The sequence below is a fragment of the Nothobranchius furzeri genome, chromosome 3 (genome assembly GCF_043380555.1).
Source record: "Nothobranchius furzeri strain GRZ-AD chromosome 3, NfurGRZ-RIMD1, whole genome shotgun sequence".
In the NCBI taxonomy this organism is placed as follows: Eukaryota; Metazoa; Chordata; class Actinopteri; order Cyprinodontiformes; family Nothobranchiidae; genus Nothobranchius; species Nothobranchius furzeri.
Genome location: NC_091743.1, coordinates 40,242,090 through 40,267,117, shown reverse-complemented (window position 1 = coordinate 40,267,117; position 25,028 = coordinate 40,242,090). Strand labels below are relative to the sequence as shown.

The window sequence follows — 25,028 nt, the reverse complement described above, 5'->3', positions numbered from 1 at the left end:
GCTGGGTCTCTCCTCCTTCTGAGGCTTGTAGCAAAAGAACAGTAATACTTACAGATAAAATGAAACCCATTCTGAAAAGCTGACAAAAATTCCTACTTTTTGAGGTATAATTTGTTACGGTAGTCCAAACGGTCTGGGCGTAGTGAAGAGTTGTTCACAGAAGATGTGGAGTTCAAAACTGCACAGTGCGGAATTCTTAAGTGAGAGTGAGCAGAGACCTTTTTTGAAATTTGAATTTTCTCAAACAAATCAACAGTACGGCCACAATGTTTGGACAGTCATGGATTATAGCTCAAAACGAAGGTATATTCGTTAGCTGTAAGCCAGCGCATGTCTCATTTCAATCGGACCTACGATTCTCTCGGGACAACGCCGGGAATGGAGCAAGGGAGGGTCACTGCTCCTATCTTTCTCCATTATAACTTTGGTGAATTTTTCTGAAAATTTCAAGTCGTACCTCAACTTCTACCTGCGATTTTAGAAAAACCGTAAAAGATATCAAAAAGCCTCTTTAATATGTTAAACAGGAAAGTCTTGTGAGTTTGTTAAACTTTGAATGAAGTCTCTAAGTTAAAAGGAACCCTAGAGAGTTCGAGGTCAAAAAAGTGATAGGAATTTGCTGAAAATTGACCAATCCCATTCATTTCAATGGGAAATTTTTCGCAGAAAAAGCTTAATAACTCGAAGAATTTGAAAGATATCAATGCCAAAAGTAATAGCCGGAAAGAGCTTAACGATCTGAACGTTTTGATATAAAATTGTTGAAATAGCTCAAAATTTGAATGCTGAACAGCATTCAAACAATTAACACACCTTAAAATACCATCAATAGGACATCACAGCTGGCGAAACCTCTCTCTCTCTCTCTCTCACACACACACACACACACACACACCAGTGGCTGGGTAAGACGTCATTTCCGGAGCCCTTAGAATCAAACTCGCATTCCCAATTGAGAGTAGGAAAGTAAGACCACGGACACTGTCAAATCTCAAAAATGAAAGATGGGTTTAAGAGATGAGACAATAAAATAAATAAGTAAAGCAAACACATTATTTGCATTTGTTTTGGAGAAAATTGCACCGCGAAACAATTGAACATGTTGGCGCAGCTGCACACACCACGTCATACACAATATAAATTGCATAGAAACAGAACACATAGAATTATTTCATTTAGCCATTTTATTTCGTTACCATTTATTATTAACAAAATGAAATGGCAAAACAGTAAAAAATACTAATAAAATGTTTCTACTCACCAACATAAATGTCCAGCATGGATCTCCTCCTCTCCTGCTCATTTAAAATAAAATCCATCCTTCTTTCTTTCCTCAGGAAAACCTCAATGGCTCTGTACAGTTTATCTGTGCACTTCAGGTCCATGAGTGGATCCTTTTCTACGGACATGGAGGCTAATGCTGAAAGCCGTGTCTGTCGGGTCGTGTTTCAAATCCATCTGATGCGAGCAACGGGCATTCCCAGCAGAATAACCTGCAGCGGTTCTCTGAAGCTGTTAGCCATGGGTACCGTTCATAGTTGCTTGCCTGAAAATGACGAACAAATCCTTTCCCCTGCTGGGACAAGCCAGCTAGCATTGGAGTCGGACGACCTGTTCTCACAAGATCCATTTTTTCTTGAAAGGTCCGTCTGGAAAATGGTGTGGCAAGTAAATCTGCCACCAAGTCCGTCCCTTCTCCTCTTTCAGCCATCATGTGTTCAAAAACACACCGATAGCTGCCTATAGGTACAAATGTCTGTGTTTAGTTTTGATATTTTGCTTCATGCCGCTAGAAAAGTTCTAACTACTGCTTATCCAATCACAGGATGCGTTCATGTCAACTTTTGCGTGAGGCCAGCTAGCTGGCCCGGGCCAAGCTGACTCGTGAGCTGATTGGCTATCGCAACTAGATCGTCTCCGTTCACTTACAGCGGACAGTGGGCTTCTCGATTGATTCTGAAGGCCTAGAGCAGACTTTTTTTTTTTTTTTTTTTTTTAATTAGAAAAGGTAACATACAAACAAAATGCACCTTACATTATATATTCAAAAGATAATCATTACATGCATACATATTCAACATTTTCACGTATATGAAAAAGAAAACAATAGAAAAAGAACATCTAAAGCTAGGGTCATCTAAGTAATAGATTATTGACTTACTAACTCAAAATCTTCTACAAAGGAAATAAACAAACCAGCCTTTTTCTTTTTAACTAAATTCAAAGATTTAAATAATAATTTTAAGTCATTTCTCCAATAGGCTAGTGTTGGTTTGGTCTTAAAAAATCGACATTTATGTATAAACTGTTTACATAAAATTAATAACACATTAACACCATAACTAACTTTCTTTTCTTTCAAAAACACTCCAAACATTATCATATTTAAGGTAAATGGGGAAATTTGAATCCCACTAGAACAAAGCCAGGCATGAAAATCTAACCAAAATATTTGTATAAAATTGCACAAAAAAAATAGATGGTCTAAGTCCTCCTCTTCTGTTTCACAAAATACACAATTACCAGCTTCTATATTGAATCTATCCCCAAGGAGTCTATTGGTTGGGTAAATTTTATTCAAAATTTTAAATTGGACTTCTTTCCCTTTAGGAGCGATAGGGAAGGTGATATAATCACTTCTTATTTTTTCAATTTCTTCCCTTTGGAAATCTTTTAATATGTAATTACGTCTAAGTAAGTTTGGATAGAAGAGATTCCTTAATGAAGATCTTAGAAACTTATTATTGCATTTATCATCACAAAATCGAATATCTTCTATAAATAATTGTCTTAACCTGGGGGAGATGCCAGAATATATTATATCATTTACAACTATGTTTTTGAGTGACAGTGGAATTGATCTTATAACCCGATTAAATTTATTTTTAGAACATTGGATATTAAACTTTTGACAAAAATCTTGATGTTCTAGAACATGTCCTTCATTATCTACAAAATGGGCAATTGCCCAAACACCTTTGGAAAGCCAATCTTGGATAAAAATAGATTTTCTGTTCATTAGGATATATCTATTGTTCCAAATTGGGCTATTATGTGGAGTGAAGTTATGTTTAAATAACATTTTCCAATAAAGAAGGACCTGTTTATAAAATGCAGAAAGTTTAATAGGTAGCCTAGTAATTTCAAAGTCACATTTTAGAAGAAAATCGATACCTCCCAGTTTGTTAAAGACCTTACTTGGTATAGAAAACCAGATGGAGTGTGGATTATTTAGGAAGGATTTTAACCATTTCACTTTCAAAACACCATTCATTACATCAAAGTCAATTGCGTTTCCCCCACCTTCAATGTATGGTTTAACCAAATCATCTTTAGATATATAATGGCATTTATTTCTCCAAATAAAGTTAAAATTTAAGCTATTAATTGTTTTAATGATTTTATTTGATATTGATAAAGAGTAAGCTGGATATATAAATCTAGATAAACTATCCATTTTGGTTAATAATATTCTTCCAAAAATTGTGATGTCTCTTTGTAACCAGTTATTTAAGATTGTCTTACATTTGTCAACATTATCTGAAATATTTACTTTTTCCATCACTTTGTGATCTTTTGAAATTGTGATGCCCAGATATTTTACTTCCTTTTTCACCTGTATATCGTACAAAAACTGTGCCTGACATTCCTTTAACGCCAATAGTTCACATTTATTTAAATTTAATTTTAAGCCTGAAGCTTTTGAGAATGTAGTTATTATTTGTTTTACTAGGGGAATTTGATGTTCATTTTTTAAGAAAAGAGTAGTGTCATCTGCAAGTTGACTAATTATTAACGAATTATCTATAATCTCAATTCCGGCCACATTGCTATTTTTAATTAAAATTGCGAGCATCTCCACAACCATTATGAATAACAGCGGAGAGCTTCCACATCCTTGTCTAATTCCTCTTTTAATGCTAAATCTTTTTAGCCTGGCAAGCCAGACTAAATAAATGTATTATTTAGTCTGGCCATGCTCCATTGACGGCTCTCGGTTGTGGGGCGGGTTCTACCGTTGTCTTTCAAATGATCTCCGCATTCCACTGGACAATGAATGTGGCATACTCTTGTTTCACTCTGTTGCATCATCCCACCCACCAGGCATATAGAGTGCCCTGATTGGCCCACAAAGCGGATAAAGTTCTGTGATTTGTTCACTAAGCAGATAGAGCACTATGATTGGCCCACCATTATGGACCAATCACAGCTCTTTATGTGTTTGAAACCCCTCTAGAGAGCTGTGATTGGCTAGCCAGAGTCCTGGTAGGAGCTGCTGAGGTTCCAATGGAGCGTGCCTAGACCAAACTTTGCAAAGCAAGAATTTGGTCTAGTTCACTAGGCTAAAATCTTTTACCAGTGCCATGGCCTAACGACACAGAGCTATTTATATCATTATATAGTATATCTATTATCTTCCTAAATTTATTCCCAAATCCAAATCGAGTTAGTGTTTCTAAAATAAAAGGATGTTCTACTGAATCGAAAGCTTTATAAAAGTCCAAGAAAAGAATAAAACTGTCATCTCTAATTAGATCATTGTAGTCCAGTAAGTCTAAAACCAATCTGATATTATTATGAATGTTCCTGTCTTTCAAAAACCCTGATTGTGTCTCACTAATTATACTTGAAACCCCTTGTTTAAGCCTTGTTGCAATTGAGCTAGAGAAAATTTTATAATCTGTATTTAGTAACGTTATAGGCCTTAAGTTATCCAATTGTCGCTTATCTTTGGTTGGTTTAGGAATTAATGTAATTAATCCTTGTTTCATGCTAGGCATCAATTCTCCCTTTTCAATACTGGCCAGTATAGCTTTGAATAAGATTTCCCTTAAGTCTTCCCAAAAAAATTGGAAGAAATTAACTGTAAGCCCATCTGGACCAGGGGATTTATTAAGCGCCATTTTCTTAATCGATGCATCTAATTCTTCAATTTTAAGGTCAGATTCACAAATTTCCTTAAATGATTCATTAATTTTGGGGATCAGATTATCTATTTGTTCAAAAAAGGCATCACAGTCTGCTTGAGAGAACTGTGAGGAGTATAAATTAGAATAGAATGTATAAGTTTCGTTTTCCAAGATTTTAGGGTCGTCACATTCAATACCATCAATTAACAGGGAAGATATAAGATTTCTTTTCTGTCTGCTCTTTTCTAAATTAAAAAAATATGAGGAATTTTTTTCCCCCTCCTCTATCCATTTAGCGCGTGAACGCACAAAAGCTCCTTCTGCTTTATTTAAGTAGAGCTGATCTAATTTAGTTTGCAACTCCATAAGTTTACTCTTTTCTTGGCTATCTAGATCATCCTTACTACAGTAATAAGTAATTTCTTGGAATAATTTACATTCATATTCTCTTTGCTTTCGACTTATATTTTTACTGAATTGAATAGTAAATTCTCTAATCTTGAATTTAATGAATTCCCATTTACTGATATATCCTACAATTAAACGGTCAGCCATAATATCTTTTATAATTTTTTTGACTATGTTGCAGTAATCTTCATTTTGTAAAAGTTTGGCATTGAACTTCCAATAAGTTATTTTATTTGATTGTCTAATTTCCGATTTTAAGCATAGTTCAATAAAGCAATGATCAGAAAGAGGTGCATTTGACATCACAGCATTTACAGTGTGGTTAAGAATGTTGCCACTTCCTAGCCAATAGTCTATTCTAGATTTACATGTTCCATTTGGCTTAAACCAGGAAAAACTTTTCATTTCCGGATTTCTTACTCTCCAAATATCTGTCAAATTGTTGTTTATCAAAAATTCTATAATTAAGTTATTTCTTTGTGGTCTACCTGTCCTTGAGGGCCATCTATCAGTCCATTCATCAGGAGTCATATTCCAATCACCACCCATTAAAATATATTCCGTAAGGTATCGATCTTTAAGTTCGGAAATATTTAAAGTTATATCTTCTAACATATTTTTATTCTGACTTTCATTGTTATATCCGTAAACATTGACTAAAATGAAAAACAAACTTTCAACTCTCATTACAGCGATCAACCAATGACCATTCAAGTCAGTTCGTTGTATTACAAGATCCCCAGGAAAGTTATTGAATAAAATTGCTACACCCCCCGACCTTGTTGAGCCATGGCTAAACAAGATTTTGCTGCCCCATTGGTTTGACCAAAAAGATACATCACTATCAGATGAATGAGTCTCTTGTAGGAATATGCAGTTTGATTTTTTACCTTTGCAGTACAAAAATAAGGCTTTTCTTTTAACAGATTCTCTTAAACCCCTACCTAGAGCAGACTTAATCTGCCTGAAAACACAAGCTAGCTTAAATCTGATTGGATAACACCCAGCCTTGGTATTTTAACACTGGAAGCAGCGCAGCCAAGTGGGTATAATAGGATATAAAGAAAATAGACCAGTGAACTTTTTTTTTATTTAAAAATATTTACCAAAGGAAAAAAAATATACATTTACGTTTTTGAGTACGTTTAGGCCAGCAGATAAGGCTTTACTGTCCCTAACCGCCCACCACTGATACCTCCATATACTAATACCGTTAACAAGATAATACATATACATACCAAAAGTATACGCTCTTCGTGGGCTGAAAAAAACTCCCTAAGAGATCTCAATCTTCGAACGATAGCATCCACAATCCCGTTCGACACTCTTTCATCGTTTGATTTGACCACAGCTGCGAGGCTAGCAACTGATTCTGTCCTTCGAAGATCGCTGCAAACTTTCTTAGCTAATCTTTCGGTCGACTTTGGGTTATTAGGAAGGTTTATTATTACGCCAAGTTTACACAGGATATTATACACTAGACGATCGATGAAACCCCTGTCCCCTTCTGAAAGTTTATTCTTTATATTGATGGCTTTGACGTTTTGAAAAATCCGGTGAATTAATGACCAAATAGCTGAGTGGATAAAATAATTATTTTCTTTGAGTTGCTCGATGGCTGGTTTTTGAAACGTGTGACCGTTTTTTGTACTGAGGCGACGCACTTTCGTAATCATTCTGTTGTACGAAACGCTGTTAAAAATGACAAAAACGATGTGCCTTCGACAAAGGTAACTTCTCTTCTGACGAGATTGTCTGTGTTGTTGATGAAGCTGATGAACTCTTTACGATGTCATCAGATCAAAGGACACTTAAGCTCCGCCCCCAACAGTTCTGCACTACTACTACTTCTACTACTAGATCTAGTACTACAACTACTTCTACCACCACCACTACTACTACCACTACTACTTACTTACTTTACTAAAAAAGTAAAGAACACTAAAGAAAATATTGTGGATATAATTAATTAATTTACCATTTTTTATTATTAATTAATCAACTAGTCAATTTAATTAAACTTCTTTACTTCTTTAATGTAAGTAGTAGTGGAATTTACTTTAATTAATTTATTTTTTTTTTACTTTATTTTCATTAACTTTCTCAATTATTAACACAACAACAACACCTGGGCAGCTTTAGTAGTAGTAGTAGTAATTTTAATTAATAAATTAATTAAATTATAAAACAAATCTATGTTAATTAGAAACATTTACCAGCTTATGTTTGTAGTTTCTAATCAAACAATCACATAAAATAAAACACAAATAGAAACCATCTTGTAAAAAAGCTAAATGTTTGTAGAGTAAATGTTTGATTGCAAACAGCTGATTTAATTTGATAAGCATATTTAATCAGATAAATTTAAAAAATTCATATGGGTTGAAGGCAAAATTGAAGATAAGTTAAATGTAACACCTACATTTGAAAATAACAAATGAAGGTAGAAGAAACATTTACAGACAGCGGGCTATTTAACCCTGAACGTCATTTTAGTGAGATATATTTTCTGTAGGAATTGGCCACCTGTGTGCTAGAAGCTTATTAATTCGAAAGAGATAACGTGACATAAATGTCTGCAGTGAAAAGTTTTTCCACATTTTATCAATTTCTCTGACATGTTCTGCTCATAATTAACATTATAGGTTTTTTACACACCTAAGTGTGATTACAGCATCCAATTAGCCTCTGAAAAATTTCATCAACCTTAATATCACTTTGTTTTATCTGCCAGACTAGTGCACCTTACAAAACCTAATGGTACACACACACACACACAGACACACCAGTAAACCTGCTCATACCGATTATTAATAGTTTATTAATGTACCAGGAAATCTGTTTGTATTGTTTGACATGTTCCCCGCTTCTAGGACACACACTTACAGTACAGTGGCATACATTAACTGTGGTTGGAACCGTGCCAATTCAAAACAGCTTTGAATGACAACTTTATAATCAACAGTTAAATAAACTGATGAAAAGGAGTAAAAAAAGAACAGATGTTTAGGTTTTCTAGGAAATGTACAGACAGAATGCTAGGTTAACAACACAGAACTCAACAAACGATGCATTAGATGCAACAGCGACAAAGTCCAAATAAAGAGGGAGAAAAACCGAAAATGATTTGATGAGCAAATAAATGGTAAAAAAGGACTTGAATCTTAAGAAAAGCAAACTTCACAGTTTAACTGGGAACATTAAAGACGGCCTGAATGGTGAGAGAACAGAGTGAATGTATTCAAGTTACCAATTCTCTAAATCAACAGCAGGGCCTGTAACACAGTATGGCAGGAAAGAGGAGCAAAAAGGTGAGTTTGAGACACAAATAACAGAAAATAATGTGTTCAAAAATTACTGCAGTGTTGGTTCAGGTGTGAAAATAAAGCTTGTGGAGCTAGAGCACTGTGCACTGAGAAAGACAGGGCAACATTAAGCAGTAGTTCAGAAGAAGGCATTCATTAGGTTTGGGCGCCACATCGAGTGTAACCGGGTCCGAAGGGTTTCTCCTGCTTTCAGAGGTTCTGTTTTGTTTCATCCTGATTCAAGAGGCTCACTCTCCTCATTTAAATATCCAGATATGACACAGACAGGCTGCAGTACCGCACCCCCCACCGCCACACAGGATTAGCGTCTCTTGCATCAGTGATCCCTCCTGCTGCTCTGGTACAGCGGCTGCTGGGGCCTGAGGCTGCAGCTGCTCTCTGGCACCCTCACGTGGAGCTGAACAGAGCGATCTGCTGGACCTTGCTGAGCTGGGACAGCAGTCGTTTGATGCGGTGTTTGAGCTGAGGGAGACGAGCCAGAGGTTCAGGAGGCTCCAGCTCCCCGGTGTAGTCCAGCCAGCTCTCCAACACTGAAACACAGCAGAAAGTCAGAAGTGAGGTTGTGTTTGCACACCAGGCGGTCTGGAAAGGTGCGTCGTTCTCTCACCATCCAACTCCCTCTCAATAAAGTCCATCCTGTGTGAGACCTCGTCCTGGACAGCATCTATGTGATCCAGTAAGTTCATCTGCCACTGCTGGTACTTCCTGTTGTCTCCAGTGTCTTGACAACTGTCCTCCTTGTCCTCAGCAGGCGACCAGGAGACACCCATCAAGGCCTGAAACAGAAAAGGATGATGTCTAAATGCTTGGTGACTCATAGAGAGGAGAGCTGATCCAGGGACGGCTAAACAAAGCTGAGTAAGACCCCTGGATGACCTCCAGCCTTCCAGCTCTCAGCATGGCTGACCCTACTCCCCAAGTGGCTGTCAGCTACAGAACCTCATGAAGGTCACAGGCTGGGCCTGAATCCTTCACTACAGTCATCAACTCTACCTTGTTGCTCGTTGCTTTAGGCTTGTCCACCTCCAGCAGGCTCCCGTAGCGCTGCTCCCGTTCCAGCAGCTCCTCCGTGCTCCTCATGCTGTCTTCCAGCTCGGATCCCTGTCGGGTCTCCACCACCAGCCGCTGCTCTACAGCGGGGTAATAGGCCCAGGGCTTCTGATAACAGTGTTCGCTGATTATGTACGAGTCCCGGAAGGATGGGAACGGAGAGGAGGCGCTGGAGGAGGAGGAGGAGGTGGCGGCTGCGGCAGCCCGGCTCAGCTTCTCCAGGGCATTGGACATTAAAATCTCTCCTCGGCTCAAGTCCTCATCGGGAGTAACGGGAGACGGAGCCGTGTTGCTGCCTTGACGCGAGTCCGAGCCGAGCCGCGGCCTCTGCAGATGCTTCCAGGGCTGGCCCCAGAGCTGCAGGTCTGGGTGGCTGCTGCTCCTGAGGAGACCAGGGACAGGATGATGAACCAGAGAAGCTCAGCAGAGGAGACCCGTCCCCTGTCTCCAGGTACTCACTGTAAGATGCTCATCTTCAGCTGCAGGCCGTTGAGGTTCTCCACCACATGGTGCACGTCTCCCAGCAGCTGGTGGGTGGTGGTGATCTTCTTGGCGTTTTGGTGAGAGTAGTTCTCCAGGATGGAGAGGCCGTACATGTGTCCACTGGTCAGCCAGTCCCGGTCGTACCAGTATCGCAGACTCTGCCTCTGACCTGAGAGGAAGAAAGAAGATGGGAATCGGGAGGAGCAGCACGTCACGACACTGTTGAACAGCAAATCCTAGCTTTTATGACTGATGGGAGCCTTTTATTAGTCCGCCTGATAAATCTGACCTAACAGAATCAACATGAATATGACGCTGATCAAAAACAAGCCTGATGACGTTAGTGGACAATCAAACTCACCTGGTGGATCTCTGCAGATGTAGCAGGTGTACCTCTCTGGGACGTTGTCCTCCAGCAGGCCCATGCAGGTGCCGTGCTGCCAGCAGAGACACTCTTCACACTGAACAGAGGACAGATGTGAGGTAGAACCATGGGTTCATGTCTTACACGAGTCTCCAGAGACAAACACCACCAGGTCACCTGAATCATGAAGTCATTGTCTTCTTCCACCTCACAGATGCATCGCACGATCTCCTGGTCGCTGGAGTCCAGGGCTCCAGAATCTACGCTCAGAGGCGGCGTGGTGACGTCTAAATCCACCTCCAGGTCGTCATCGCTCCACCCGCAGCTGTCCGTGGACCAGTCGCTGATGCTGTCCTCGTCTGCAGGAACCAGCACAACCAGTACACTTTATACAAGACCACAGCAGCAGCCAGAGGAGCGTGCTCCTGTCTGGATTAAAGGGAGGTTCACAGCTTTCAAGTGAGGTTACGCAAACTGACCAGCTGGCTGTCTGAACAACCTCAGTATGGAGAAACAAAGATTTGCTCTGATCAGTGGGGCCAGTAGATTGTTGTTGTTCTTCTGGAAGCCTTCACACGAACACAGGTTTTATTGTACTGGGGTAAAACCTGCCTGTAATCAGGAGCGTTTTCTGTCCGTTCCAGGACATTGATTGTTGTTTTCATACTCAGATCTTGTTCTGCTCGCTCTAAACTCTGTTCTCACTAAAGGTTCCTTCTTGTGTTCGGATGTTTTCCTTCACCAACGCGATCGTTAGCCTACCTCGGGGTGCGTCAGTACCCTACTCGCCCAAAAACCACACATCATTGGGTGGGTGAGTAAACCCAGAAGTAGGGCTGGGCAATAAATCAAGAATCTATCATTATCGAATTTTCTGACTCTTATCGTGAAAAATTTTCTCAAGTCAATAAATGTAATAATAAAACATGAAAACGTGTGTGTAGGTTGGCAACATTCGCGTCCCCTTAAGAAGCTGTACCACCTTGAGTATGTGACTCAACATAATACCTGCGACAGCCCCATCTAGTGGACAACTTTTGCTTCTGCGCATACCTGTAGTTATCGTCCGTTTATCGTTATCGAGGTGAAACCCTCAACATATCGCCCAACCCCACCCTGTAGGTAATAAAAACAAGCATACCCAGAGGAAGACTGTGACAAGCTCATTGGTCAGCTTCATCTCTGGATTCCTATTGGCTGGGAGACTTTTGGCAGGATCACCTCAGTACAAGAGCCCAGAGGAAAGGAGCCGAGACTCCAGAGAAACAACAGTCGAGCTGAGGTCAAGGAAAACGTATCTGAACACGAGAAGGACTGGTTGTGGACAGATTAACGCTCCCACACGGACTAAAGACTCTTGATTAAAGGCAGGAAGGCAATCCCATGCTAATCCAATAGTACTGCTGCATTTAAGGTAGTATAAAGATTTGTAACAGTGTTTGCATGAACCAGTCATAATTATTTATGTTACTTTTCTGATTCAGTTCTAACCACATTTATTAGCCTAACAGTGTGTAATTATAAAGTGAATGAATAATAAACTAGAGCTAAAATGTAAAGACTGTTTAACCGTCACAAACGTAACAGGGGGACGTGGTTCTGTTTTGTAGCAGCGCTTCACCACAAACAGACCAAGCTTCTCAGTTTCTGCAAAAAAAAAAATCCGATGCAACAAAATCAACTCAAGCCTCGCTTCGACCAGAGCAGCAGCAAGCTAGCAGCAGCCGCTCACGCTGGTATTACTTACGCTCAAATTCTAGAGTTAGCAGGCGCCGCTAATGCTAGCTTGCTGCTGCTCATTCTGACCAAGCAGTCATGTCGTATACTCTTACGCGTCTGGTTGATGGATTTCTGACAAACCCTACAGAAGAGACGTCTAAAAGACTCTAAATCTTTTGGTTCAGGTTCTGCCCTAAACTTTGCATTTAGCTTTTTAGTTTTTAGTTTTTTGGGGGGCATTGGTGTTTGTGCTAACCTTTTCGTCATGATCTATCATTGTTCCCGGTGTGGAGACAGGCTCCAGCTTAAGCTTGGTTCATGTTTGACGCATTTACTTTCCGCTTGGTGACGCGGCTCGCGGATGGAACGCGCTTCACAACTTGCAACGTTTATGGTTCATGCGGCTCGTCTCTGCGGTGAGCCAATATTCTCCCAAACTGTAGGGGGCAGCATGGAGCTCTACGGCATGCATCCAACACTACACCATAGTAGAAGTAAAATTTACTGTTGTTTACAACATGGCATTCCAGCATTTTTAACAGCGTCCTCGTCTTTTCCGACAGTGCGAGCTATTTCTCTCCAAGAATTATTAACAACATGTTGATCACGGTGATCTCTGAGAGCTGAATCATACAAATGTCTGTATTTACGAACCTCTGCCATACTAGTTCTTACCGGTCCGCCATGTTCTTCCGCATCCGGCCGTCTGCGTGGTTAGAAAATTTCCTAGGTGCAGAAAGTTTGGGCCGTGAGGAGGCGCGGTGGAGGGGCGTGGTTGTTGAAATGACGCGATGCTGCCACGCGGAGCCGGGCGAACCTCGCGGACGCGTCAAGCATAACCCAAGCTTTACAAGAGCCCTGTCTGAGGTCAGGCTGACCTTTTGACTTCAATACAAAAAGCAGAAGATCTAAAGAAACGTGTGCACTTCCTCGCCTGTGCCACTAATGGAGAAATGACTGATTCTGGTGGTGAACAGTAAAAATCATAAATTTGGCTACTTTTCTCCAAAATGAAACCCTAATACCAAAGAAAGCGTGATTATTTGTTGCAGATGTTACAGGATCAAGAACTGCGGTTTGAATGGAAGTCAATGGGCTGTTATTGTCCTCAGTAGTTACAAGAGGATGGTAACGTTTAAATCTGTTGCTACACAAAAACTATTGATGCTAATTTTTTAGACATTTCATAACATGACCAAGACCGATTAGTAATAAATGCCCCAGGCAGAAAAAGTTTCTGGACGGAGTTTGAAGGGTTGGAATCCTCAAAATGATTGACGTTTTTATACATTGAGAAAAAAAAATAAGGCAATAAATAAATAAAATAAATGTATACATTTTTCTCATATCCACTTTAACGAGCGGACATTTTTGTCCTCCAAGGACGAGTAAATTAAAGAGAGACCTGAGGGTTTACGTGATATGCTACATTTGATCTATTATTAATATGAGCAAAGATAACAAGGTTCATCCCCAATTTAAGATTAGGTTTCATTTTTTAAATTATGACATCATTCCACTTTAGAACTGGCTCCATTGCAACTATCCGTTAGCTGGTCAATCTTTCAGAAGAAAACTCCAAACTAAGGTTGTTTACAGAGCCTCCGACCACAGAGGTGTCAGAACCCCACTGGAAAAGTCTGCAGCTTCCCTTTGAGTCAGAATGCAGAGCTTTTATTAAACAGCCGAGGATTATTTATGAAGCAAGCCACAGCAGCGACAGAGAAGTCAGGATTCAATGAACCAGAGATATCAGGTATCTGGTGCTGAGCAGGACCAGCACACAGGAGCTCCAGGCCAATGAGCATCATGGTGGACTGAATCCAGAGAGAAAAGGAGGACACAAAGGAGAGAAAGTGGGAAACACTCACCCAAACACACACAGTACGGAGCAAACAGTCACACACCGTCATAGATGTACCCACCATCGACACGTATCTGCTCTGAGTAGCTGTATCCGGGTCTGCTGGGATAGACCTCAGGCTTGTGATTGTGTGTAGGGGGGGGTTTGAGTGGCAAATTCAATTTGGAGTGAAGCCCCAATACTGAGATGTCAATATTCTCCTCACTACCCGTGTAGTCTGTTAATACAGGGGAGGGAGGGAGCAGACGTAGAACAAGACGTTAAACATAACTCCTGTCAGAGGGACAACATGTGGCACAGCAAACATCTGGAAAAGAACAGTCAGGGAACACAAACGCCTATACAGCTCACGCCTGTAAACCTCACAGGGAGGCATCCCGTTGCCATGCCAACCACAGGTGTAAACGGACATTTTTGGCACAAACTTAGTGCCACCACACCTGGCCTTTTATCAGCAGGACGCTGATGTTTAACACAAAATAGTAAATGACCAGTGGCAGTGTGATGCTGAGAAAGCAGCGGTAAGCTCCTCCCACACACATCTCAGTCACCATAGCAACAGGAGTGAATGGAGAGCTTTATGCTGAGGGCGAGCGAGCAGTCACTCACAGAGAGAGAGAGAGAGAGCGCGCGTGCATGCAGAGCAGCAGGCTGACCTCGCCCTGAGACAGGGACCTGGTCCTTACCTGACTCGGCCTTCTTTTTCTTCTTCTTCTTCTTCAGTTTGATGCGGAGGAAGTCCCTCTGCTTGGGCCTCTCTTTCTGTTTGTCTTTCACAGACCCTGCAGACGTAGAGCCCACATCAACACACCTGATCTCACCACACAGGTATGTGTTGGAGCCAAAAGCATGGAGACACGCAGCATTATACTGACCCATGTCCAAGCCCGGCTTGTCTGAGACCTTGTCCTGCAGCAGACACGTGTTCCGCTCCAGCTGGTTCTCCTTGCTCTTCTCCCGCAGCAGCGCCCTCTGCTGGGGGCCCTGGCTGCTGACTGCAGGTGGGGCTGACGTGCGTCTGCCTGCAGTCTTCACTTCCCCACGGGGAGACGCCACAGCTCCAGAGTCTGAGAACAATAAAAGGGACAGGAATGAATGGATGAAGCCCCCCCCCCCCCCCCCCCCCCCCCAATGGTTACACAGGTGGACAGGAGCTCACTCATGGAGGCTGAGATGGTGCGCCTCCTCTTTGGAGCCTCCAGACCAGCAGGTGTGGACTGCTTCTCAGAGGCCCTGGTGTGGATGCTCCTGGTGGGGCTGTGCTGTCCCTCTGGGGGCTGGTCTTCTCCGTGGTAGTACTTCATGTGGTAATGCAGCAGCTTGGCTTTACGGAATGACTTGGTGCAGCCTGCAGCGCTGCACTTGAAGGGGTTGTGGTCCAGGTTGATGGACAGGACTGGAGGAGGCTGGTTTTTGATCACCCGGTACACTAAAACAAAGAGCAGCCGTTAAAGGAGGGTGGAGACAAGCTGAGGGGCGACACCTTCAGCGTGTACTCACGCGGCTCTCTGCTGAATCTGTTGGGGTTGTGGAAGCCCTGCTTCCTGATGGCTGTCAGGGAGACACAGAGACTCACTTTAGTCCTTTGAGGGGTTATGCTGCAGATCAGCTAACGTTCACCATCACTTACGTTTGACAGGTGGGGGTGGATGTGGGGGTGTCTCTGCTGCAGGCGGAGCGCTCTCTGATTGGATGCTGGGGTTCTGCTCAGCACCGGTGGACTCCGTCTTCATGGGAGAGGCAGTCACTCGCTCCGGTTGGACCAACACCTGAGTCTGCAGCTCTGCATTTGGTTTTGCTCCACCCTCTTCCAACCCCATCTCCTCCTTTTTCATGTCTCCATTAACGTGACATGTCTCCACATTTACATCATCTTCATCGTCTTCTTCAGCCTTCACCCCGTTCAGGAGTCCTGTCCTCTTTTCTGTGTCTGTGAGATTGTTCTGCTCAGAGTGGTCCACCATGTCCTCCACTTGCTTGGTAGGATGCTCCGCCTCCAGGAGGCCGTTGGTTTTCTGGTCCTCCTCCTCCTCCTCTTCCTGCTCCTCATCATCACTGTTGCTGTCCTCCTCCTGGTCTGAAGTGCTGCGTCTGACTCTCTTGCTTTTGGGACCGCCGTTCTCATGTGGACGTCTGTCTCGGCGGGTCGGAGCCGTCCTCTTCACCACGTTCTGGTCGGAGGACCGAGACCGTCCACGTCTCTATGGGCAGCATAGTTATGAACAGAGTGAGCAGAATCGGCCGAGACGAGGACCACAGACGGAAACGCCGACTTTCACGTACCTCTTTGATGAAAGGCTTCACGTGCATTCCCTTCACTGTCTGGATGACTCCGTCGTAGAACTTTACAGTGTAGGACGCTACAGCGGACACCAAAGAAGACACCAGCTAAAGCTTTCCTTTGTGAGATTCATGAAACCATTAAATATTTAACACGATACCCACCATCTTTATTGACTGAAATGACTTTAGCGGGGTAGAAACGGCAGTCGGACCAGCTGGCCAGAACCTTGTCATTTACGTGAAAGCCCTGGAGGAAACAGCGTGACTTTAGTGCATCATGGGAACGACCCGCCAGCGTTTCAGGGGCGAGGAGTCCATAACGGGGATGCACCACGGATCAGCATCAACCTCCTCGCTCTGATAAGCCAAACTGATGGTAAATGGCCTGTATTTGTACAGCGCCTTCTTAGGGTTCTACACCCCCCCCCCAACACGATCAGTCATTCACCCATTCACACACACTTCCACACGCTGGTGGGGATGAGCTACGAGGTAGCAACAGCTGCCCTGGGGCGCACTGACAGAGGCGAGGCTGCCGAGCACAGACGCCACCGGTCCCTCCGAACACCATCAGTAGGCAAGGTGGGTTAAGTGTCTTGCCCAAGGACACAACAGCAGCACTCTCTGGTCGGAGCCAGGATCTAACCTGCAAACTTCCGATTACCGGACAACCTGCTCTACCTGTTTGTGAGGGCTTTTTGGGGGGGTGGGGTGGGGTGGGGGGGGGCTGAACAATTAATTGCATATGCAATTCAACTGCAATGTAACAAAAGGAGATTTTCTAATCGCAAAGACTGCGATTTGGCTGGCAGCAAGTGGTTAGCAAAATGCTAATACACCAGGAAAACACCTTAGGGATACTAATGCTAATATTGCCTAATACATTCTTACAAATTATGAATTAGAAACGTGCCAAATGATTAGATTTGGAGTCTAATAAAAAGTAAAAACAGCCATTAATCAAATAAGTACAGACAGATATTTTAGTAAAGCTAGGAAACGTAAGAGGCTAACTCCACTGAGGTTTGGCTAGCAGCTATGGACGAAACTGAACTACGGAAGCTCAGTGTGGACAAGACATCAAAAACTCTAAACACAAAAGACTTAAACGGGACACTATGCTGCTTCAAGGGATGTGCTCCTGGCTGCAAAGCATCGCACCTTCAAATACAAAATGTGGTCTTTACTGGCGAGTGTTTATGTTTATGTAGACGAATAAACGTGTTGATATGATCTGTAGATAAATAAGTAGATACATAAACTTGTTTATATTCAGTACAAGTTACAGTTGTGGTCAGAAGTTTACATACACTTGTAAAAAATATAATATAATGGCTCTACTGAGTGTCCCGTTATTTCTAAAACTCTGATTTTTCTCTGATAGGGTGATTGGAACAGATACTTCTTTGTCACAAAAAACATTCATGAAGTTTGGTTCTTTAATGTCTTTATTATGGGTTAACAGAGAAAAGTGATCACATTTGCTGGGTCACAAATATACATACAGCAACATGAACTAGCAATTTTGGTGGCTTAGAAACGTGTCAGTGAACTGAGCTTCATAGCATGGCCTCTTAACTTCTTGTGAGTGATTATGAGTGACTACAGCGGGTGACTTCTCTTAGGCCAGGTAAATAGGGCTCATTGGATACAAACGCCCACAAACACTACAATGGGAAAGTCAAAGGAGCTCAGCATGGATCTGAAAAAGCGAATTATTGACTTGAACAAGTCAGGAAAGTCACTTGGGGCCATTTCAAAGCAGCTGCAGGTCCCAAGAGCAACAGTGCAAACAATTGTTTGTAAGTATAAGGTGCATGGCACTGTTTCATCACTGCCAAGATCAGGAAGAAAACGCAAGCTATCACCTGCTGCTGAGAGAAAATTGGTCAGGAGGGTAAAGAGTGAACCAAGAATCACCAAAAAGCAGATCTGCCAAGAATTAGAAGCTGCTGGAACACAGGTGTCATTGTCCACAGTCAAACGTGTTTTGCATCTCCATGGACTGAGAGGCTGCCGTGCAAGAAGGAAGCCTTTGCTCCAAAAGTGGCACCTTAAGGCTCGACTGAAGTTTGCTGCTGATCACATGGACAAAGATAAGACCTTCTGGAGGAAAGTTCTGTGGTCAGACGAAACGAAAATCGAGCTTTTTGGCCACAGTGCCCAGCAATATGTTTGGAGGAGAAAAGGTGAGGCCTTTAACCCCAAGAACACCATGCCTACAGTCAAGCATGGTGGTGGGAATATTATGCTGTGGGGCTGTTTTGCTGCCAATGGAACTGGTGCTTTACAGAGAGTAAATGGGATAATGAAGAAGGAGGATTACCTTCACATTCTTCAACATAACCTAAAATCATCAGTACGAAGGTTGGGTCTTGGGCGCAGTTGGGTGTTCCAACAGGACAATGACCCCAAACACACATCAAAAGTGGTAAAGGAATGGCTAAATCAGGCTAGAATAAGGGTTTTAGAATGGCCTTCCCAAAGTCCTGACTTAAACCCCATTGAAAACATGTGGACAGTGCTGAAGAAACAAGTCCATGTCAGAAAGCCATCAAATTTAACTGAACTTCACCAATTCTGTCAAGAGGAGTGGTCAAAGATTCAACCAGAAGCTTGTGGATGGCTACCAAAAGCGCCTAATTGAAGTGAAAATGGCTAAGGGACATGTAACCAAATATTAGCACTGCTGCATGTATATTTGTGTCCCAGCAAATGTGATCACTTTTCTCTGTTAACCCATAATAAAGACATTAAAGAACCAAACTTCATGAATGTTTTTTTGTGACAAAGAAGTATCTGTTCCAGTCACTCTATCAGAGAAAAATCAGAGTTTTAGAAATAACGGGACACTCAGTAGAGCCATTATATTATATTTTTTACAAGTGTATGTAAACTTCTGACCACAACTGTACATAGATTATTTTTGCTTCTGTTAGTTGAAAAATGAGAAAAGCCCCTTGAGAAAATATTCGTGAATTAAATCTCAATTGCAATATTGAAGAAAATAATAATAATCGCAATCGTTCAGCCCTAAATGTGGGGGTGTTTAACAGAAGCAGGTGGTGTAAGCATGTCTATGTGATAAATATTTGTTATCGGTAGGGATGGACAATATATCGGCATCAATCTCGGTATCAGCCGATGTTAGTCATTTTTAACTTATCAGCATTGGTTCGATAAATAAAACCGGGCCGATATTAACCGGTAGTTTTTCCATCTTGTCTCCATTTGTTTGCCTGTTTCAGAGGGTGAGGTGGGTGATGTGTGATTGTTTAGTCACGTGACCGTGATCGTAATCATCTCAGAACTATAAATGTGTGTGGTGTGTGTACATATTAATGTAAATTCAGCTTTAATAATTTTCATTCTATACAAAATCTGATGATTTTAGAAGCATTAATGCCAGTATATCGGTAATCGGCAAATATTGGTTATCGGCCACAACAGTGATCTTAATACCGGAGTCGGCCCAAAACTTTCATATGGGTGCATCACTAGTTATTGGCTGTGACAGCAGGTAGGTGTGGGAACCATGCTAAGTGGACTGCAGAACCAAACACCTTGCTTCCTGTGCAGCACAGGCAAAAGCGTGATGGAGATGTGAGCTTACAGGTGAAGAGTCGCCGTTCAGGCCCTGCCTCCTCAGCTGGATCCTCTCTACGGGTCTCAGGTAGGGACTGGTCCAGTCAAACCACTCATCATAGCGATGGCTCCACTGGCGATAATGGATCAGTACTTTCTCATCGTCGTAGTCAATCTTCTCTATGTTAGCAGCGTACCTGGAAGAGGAAATGACATCATGGATGGTTGGGAAGGGAGCAGGAACTCTAGACCATCATCCTTTATGTACAACATGAAACGCAAATCTTCAGAAACAACACCCAGAAGCCGATTTGTTTCGTTGACATCTTTACTCGTTTATGAAGACGGACGAGACAGAAAATAAGAGCAGTAGTAAGCAGCACCGTAGAGCTACGTGTGACAACTGCACCAGTGTTCCCACAGCTCAGACTGATGGTGGATGGCAGCAGAACCAGGATGCACTTAATTCGCTGGTTAATTCAGATTTAAATGAGTTCACTTGTAAATACCTAACAGGAATAAAGATGTGGAGCTACAGGTTCTGGTCCAAATGGCCCAGCCCTAAATGAGACGATAATAACCTTATATGATAAAAAAGGAGCCAAAGAGCTTTAGAGAGAATCCATTATTCATTCACTCTGATGGTGGTGAGCTACATCTATCTCTCTCTCTCACACACACACACACACACACACACACACACACACACACACACACACACACACACACACACACACACACACACACACACACACACACACACACAAAGTGACAGGAAAGGCTGGGATTGAACCGCCAACCCTCAGATGACTGGATGATGCGCCAGTATTAGTGGGATTAATATCTAATGTGTGAACTTGCATTTACAAAAGGAAGTTGTGTGTGTGTGTGTGTGTGTGTGTAATGTAAACATTCTTTTATGATTTACATGAAACCAAATAAATCATCCATGCTCTGCTGAACCCGAACTCTTCAGACCTTCATTAAACGTGTGATGAATGTATGTAAATGAGGAATGAGGGGGATGAACGAGGCCATGACTCACCAGTTTTTGAGGCTGTCTCTGGCCTCAAGCTGAGCTCCCACCTCAAATGTTATCCCTCTTCTGTTAGGGGGCGTCTTAGTCATACTGCCCACATCAAGGCTCCCTTCCTGTACACACACACACACACACACACACACACACACACACACACACACACACACACACACACACACACACACACACACACACACACACACACACACACACAACAGTTAACACACTATTAAAGAACGAGGCTCGTTGGTAAACCCCAACCCCCATAGTAATGTGTGTCTAACAGCGCACACAAACACACACACACACACACACACCCTCAAGTCAGTCCACTCATCATGAGGTAGGTTTGACACTAAGGTCGTGAGATGCCTTCCTGTACACAAGCACAGCAATAATACTAGCCAGGCTGTGGGGATGTATTTTATCTGGAAACACACACACACACACACACACACACACACACACACACACACACAGGTGTAGTACCGAGGTGAGCCAGGCCTCTGAAATGGTGGTGAGTATGTGGAGAAGACCGGGTGGTCAAATATTCAGATGAGCAGATGCAACAGGAATGACGTCACATGCAGATTCAGTGCCCCTCCTCATCTGGAGGTCAGAGGACCAAACACCTGAAGCTGTCGGTTCTGAGCACTCACCTAACCAGGTCCAGGTCGACTCACCTAACCGGGTCCACTCATCTAACCGAGTCCAGCTAGGTCCACTCACCTAACCAGATTCACTAACCAGGTCCACTCACCTAACCAGGGTCACTCATCTAACTGGTCCAGGTCCACTCACCTAACCGAGTCCAGCTAGGTCCACTCACCTAACCAGATTCACTAACCAGGTCCACTCACCTAACCAGGGTCACTCATCTAACTGGTCCAGGTCCACTCACCTAACAGGGGCCGGGCTCACATTCAGAGCCGCCCGGCTCGGCCCGCCATCATGGAGGTGTATGAATGCAACGCACTGCAGCCTACAAACCGGATGTGTCTACGCGCCGCTCAGCCCACGTGTTTTTCTGCTTAGTCCGTTTCACGCAGACACAATAGGAGACAAAAGGCTTATCATCTCCCGCCTGTTGCAGCTAGAATAAAACCACCATTATATCTGGACACAATTCCACTCCATCAAATACAGGATTTTTACCTTAATCTAAGGACTTTTAATGGCGGTCAGGAAGCCGAACATGACAGCCCAGACGAGGAGGAGCAACCAGCGTTAATTATGTCAAAATCAATGTTCACGTTGAAGAAAGGAGGTCATATGCACGTTTTTAGTACAGATTATTGCATTTTCAACCGAATGTTAAAAAGAAATCGGGGTTACGAGCCGCATACGGGCTGTTTTTGTTAGTAGGTTCAAAACATGAACGCACGCGAGTGTGATTTTAACCGGAAACACAAAATGAAACCGTATCCTAAAAGATTTCCAGCCGATCGGTTGTTTATAACTTTCTTCTCTGACACTTTATTGTCTGGTGTTTTATAACTGTAGGGTGTAGCGCGAGAAGCTGAGCCCTACGTCAGTGCTTTACACACATGTGATTGGCCGAGTCCGACAAAAAAGTAGGCGTGACCTCATGCCTGATTGGACGCATGAAGCCGTCACTCACAGGGAAGCTCTGGCCTCGCGCTGGGCCTAACCTCCGTACTTTTCCTACCGTGAACGAGCGGCGTGGAAACGGAGCGCGGCAAAGTTGTTCAGCAGAGAAACGCAACAAACACGCAGAGTCACCCGGTAAAAAGACCCGCATCCGTAATTATAGAAACACACGAGTCAGCGAAGACCGAGCAGAGACACGCTCCCGGGGAGCCTGTTATTACCCACTTGGTCGCGTTTGTTTTGAACTCTGAAAGCCGACATGCGGCATCAAACCGTGGATGAAGATGATGCAGCCGCCAGGCAGGCCCGCTCATGGCGCAGCAAACACATAAAAGCGCGGTCTGAAGATGACTCGGCGTGCCTACCTGTTTCCCAGTCTCTCGTTAGCAGGCTGGTTGGGTAAAAAATGTGCAGCGTAATCCTTCAAATGCGCAGATCCCGCCGCCTCCGCCTGTCTGCTCCAGACCACGCAGTTGAATTTCTCTGTTGTTCATCGGTGTTGTGCTGAGAAGTGCGTGCTTGTCGAGATTCTCGTACCTTCTCGCGGGAACGCGCACTCCAAAGAAACGAATAGAAATAAACGCAAACCTCTTGTTCGTGGTAAATAAGGGTGACATCGTGCTTTCTACGTCATAACTAGTGAGTTGGACTTCATCAGCACGTGTCATGTATAAACATCAGCTTAAAACAGATGATGCGTGTTCTGCTCTCCCCACCTATTCCACCTCCCTCAGGATCCACTCACTTCTTTCTTATTCACTCTCTCTCTTTCTTTCATTTTTTATCACAATTGCCTATTTTTGCTCATTTTAAATATATTTTTAATAATTTTCGATTTTTTAAAAATATTTTTACATTTTTTGTTTTTGTGAAGCGCCTCGTGATTTTTTTCTTGAGAGGCGCTATAGAAATAATATTTTCTTCGTCTGGTTACTCGGATTATTGCAGATTATTATTTACAGAGAAGATAATCCATGTCGCTAAAACAAAGATGCATACGTTAAACATTTTCATCATCAAATTATTCTAAATGTATCTGAACTAAGTAACGGCTGCATCTAATTCCCGTAAATAAACATCTGTAAACATCTTCCATGTCTACCTTTGAACTCTGTTTATGCGCGTTCCCGCGACGGAACATGCAGATCTTTGCGGGTGGGCTGTTTTAGCCTCACCGCGGGGACCGTAAAACTACAGTGCGCATGCGCGTCCAACGAACAATTTAAGCGTTCCAATTGGAGGAGGGATTTACGTTTTATGTGTTTTACTGCTAGTTTATGGTTAAAAATGAAGTGAATTAAAATAAGGTTGGATCTTTTTTTTTTTTATCTCGGTGAGACATTTTCATCAGCCTCCTAACTTGTAGAGATGGGAAACAGTTACAACTTTCCTTTATTCAGAACAAACCGCCTTATTTAAAGAGCTGAGTCTCCTCAGTCCTGAGTCCAGCTTCTAGAAGATGGACATTTGGTTCTTGTAGACTGGGGTAGAAGACTCCTTCCCTGAGGGCTAAAACAACTAAAACATGCTATTCAGCATGTTTTGTTTCCCTGCTTCAACACACCTGATTTCATTCAGCAGGTGTCTTAATAGACTTTAGCAGAGCCAAATGAGCTGCTGAACAAGTGAATCAAGTGTGTTGGAGCAGGGAAACAACTAAAACGTGCTGGAAACCGACCCTTGGGGAAGGGAACCCTGTTGTAGGTGTTTCCACCGTCATGCAACTACAGGAAGAATGAGTTGAGCGTGGCATAAGGTCAGGATATTTCAGACCAAAGTGACCATTACATTTTATTACATTGACTTAATGCTACACTGTCAGCCATTTTTAGTTATATTGGAACTAATCTGATGTGAAGTTTTGTCTCAATTCATAAAAGAGACACGGGCTAACCCAGGTAACTAGTATTACTGGTCTTCTGTAGCCTGGCAAGCCAGACTAAATAAATGTATTATTTAGTCTGGCCACGCTCCATTGACGGCTCTCGGTTGTGGGGCGGGTTCTACCGTTGTCTTTCAAATGATCTCCGCATTCCACTGGACAATGAATGTGACATACTCTTGTTTCACTCTGTTGCATCATCCCACCCACCAGGCATATAGAGTTCCCTAATTGGCCCACAAAGCGGATAAAGCTCTGTGATTTGTTCACTAAGCAGATAGAGCACTATGATTGGCCCACCATTATGGACCAATCACAGCTCTTTATGTGTTTGAAACCCCTCTAGAAAGCTGTGATTGGCTAGCCAGAGTCCTGTGAGGAGCTACTGAGGTTCCAATGGAGCATGCCTCGACCAAACTTTGCAAAGCAAGAATTTGGTCTAGTTCACCAGGCTAGGTCTTGTGTGGAAATTCAGCTGGAAAAACCAATAAAACGTCTTTCCCC

General features: G+C 42.8%; 1 protein-coding gene across 4 annotated transcripts; it reads right to left on the bottom strand.

Annotated features, from left to right (window-relative positions):
* Positions 1-8,799: 8,799 nt before the first annotated feature.
* Positions 8,800-23,161, bottom strand: phf20a (PHD finger protein 20, a). Of its 4 annotated transcripts, none has more exons than XM_054747812.2 (17): positions 23,008-23,161; positions 21,038-21,144; positions 20,021-20,189; positions 16,570-16,654; positions 16,408-16,484; positions 15,755-16,325; positions 15,625-15,675; positions 15,284-15,553; positions 15,000-15,191; positions 14,811-14,906; positions 14,186-14,341; positions 10,719-10,900; positions 10,539-10,638; positions 10,154-10,346; positions 9,638-10,076; positions 9,252-9,420; positions 8,800-9,174 (listed from the first exon to the last, which is right to left on the bottom strand). In XM_054747812.2, the coding sequence occupies exons 2-17, from the start codon at positions 21,118-21,120 to the stop codon at positions 9,032-9,034; spliced, it is 2,976 nt and encodes a 991-aa protein (XP_054603787.2). In that variant the 5' UTR covers positions 21,121-21,144; positions 23,008-23,161; the 3' UTR covers positions 8,800-9,031. The 4 variants fall into 4 exon arrangements, with proteins under 4 accessions (XP_054603787.2, XP_070405260.1, XP_054603795.2 ...); XM_070549159.1 differs by lacking the exon at positions 23,008-23,161 and adding an exon at positions 21,521-21,543; XM_054747820.2 differs by lacking the exon at positions 14,186-14,341.
* Positions 23,162-25,028: the final 1,867 nt, after the last annotated feature.

Bases quoted from the DNA above. Each gene is read 5' to 3' on its own strand.
- phf20a (XM_054747812.2), bottom strand. From the start codon at position 21,120: ATGACTAAGACGCCCCCTAACAGAAGAGGGATAACATTTGAGGTGGGA. The intron at 16,655-20,020 runs GTAAGCTCACAT...TGTTTCCTCCAG, and splicing joins TGAACGGCGACTCTTCACCT to GGCTTTCACGTAAATGACAA. The intron at 9,421-9,637 runs GTAGAGTTGATG...TTTCTGTTTCAG, and splicing joins CTAAAGCAACGAGCAACAAG to GCCTTGATGGGTGTCTCCTG.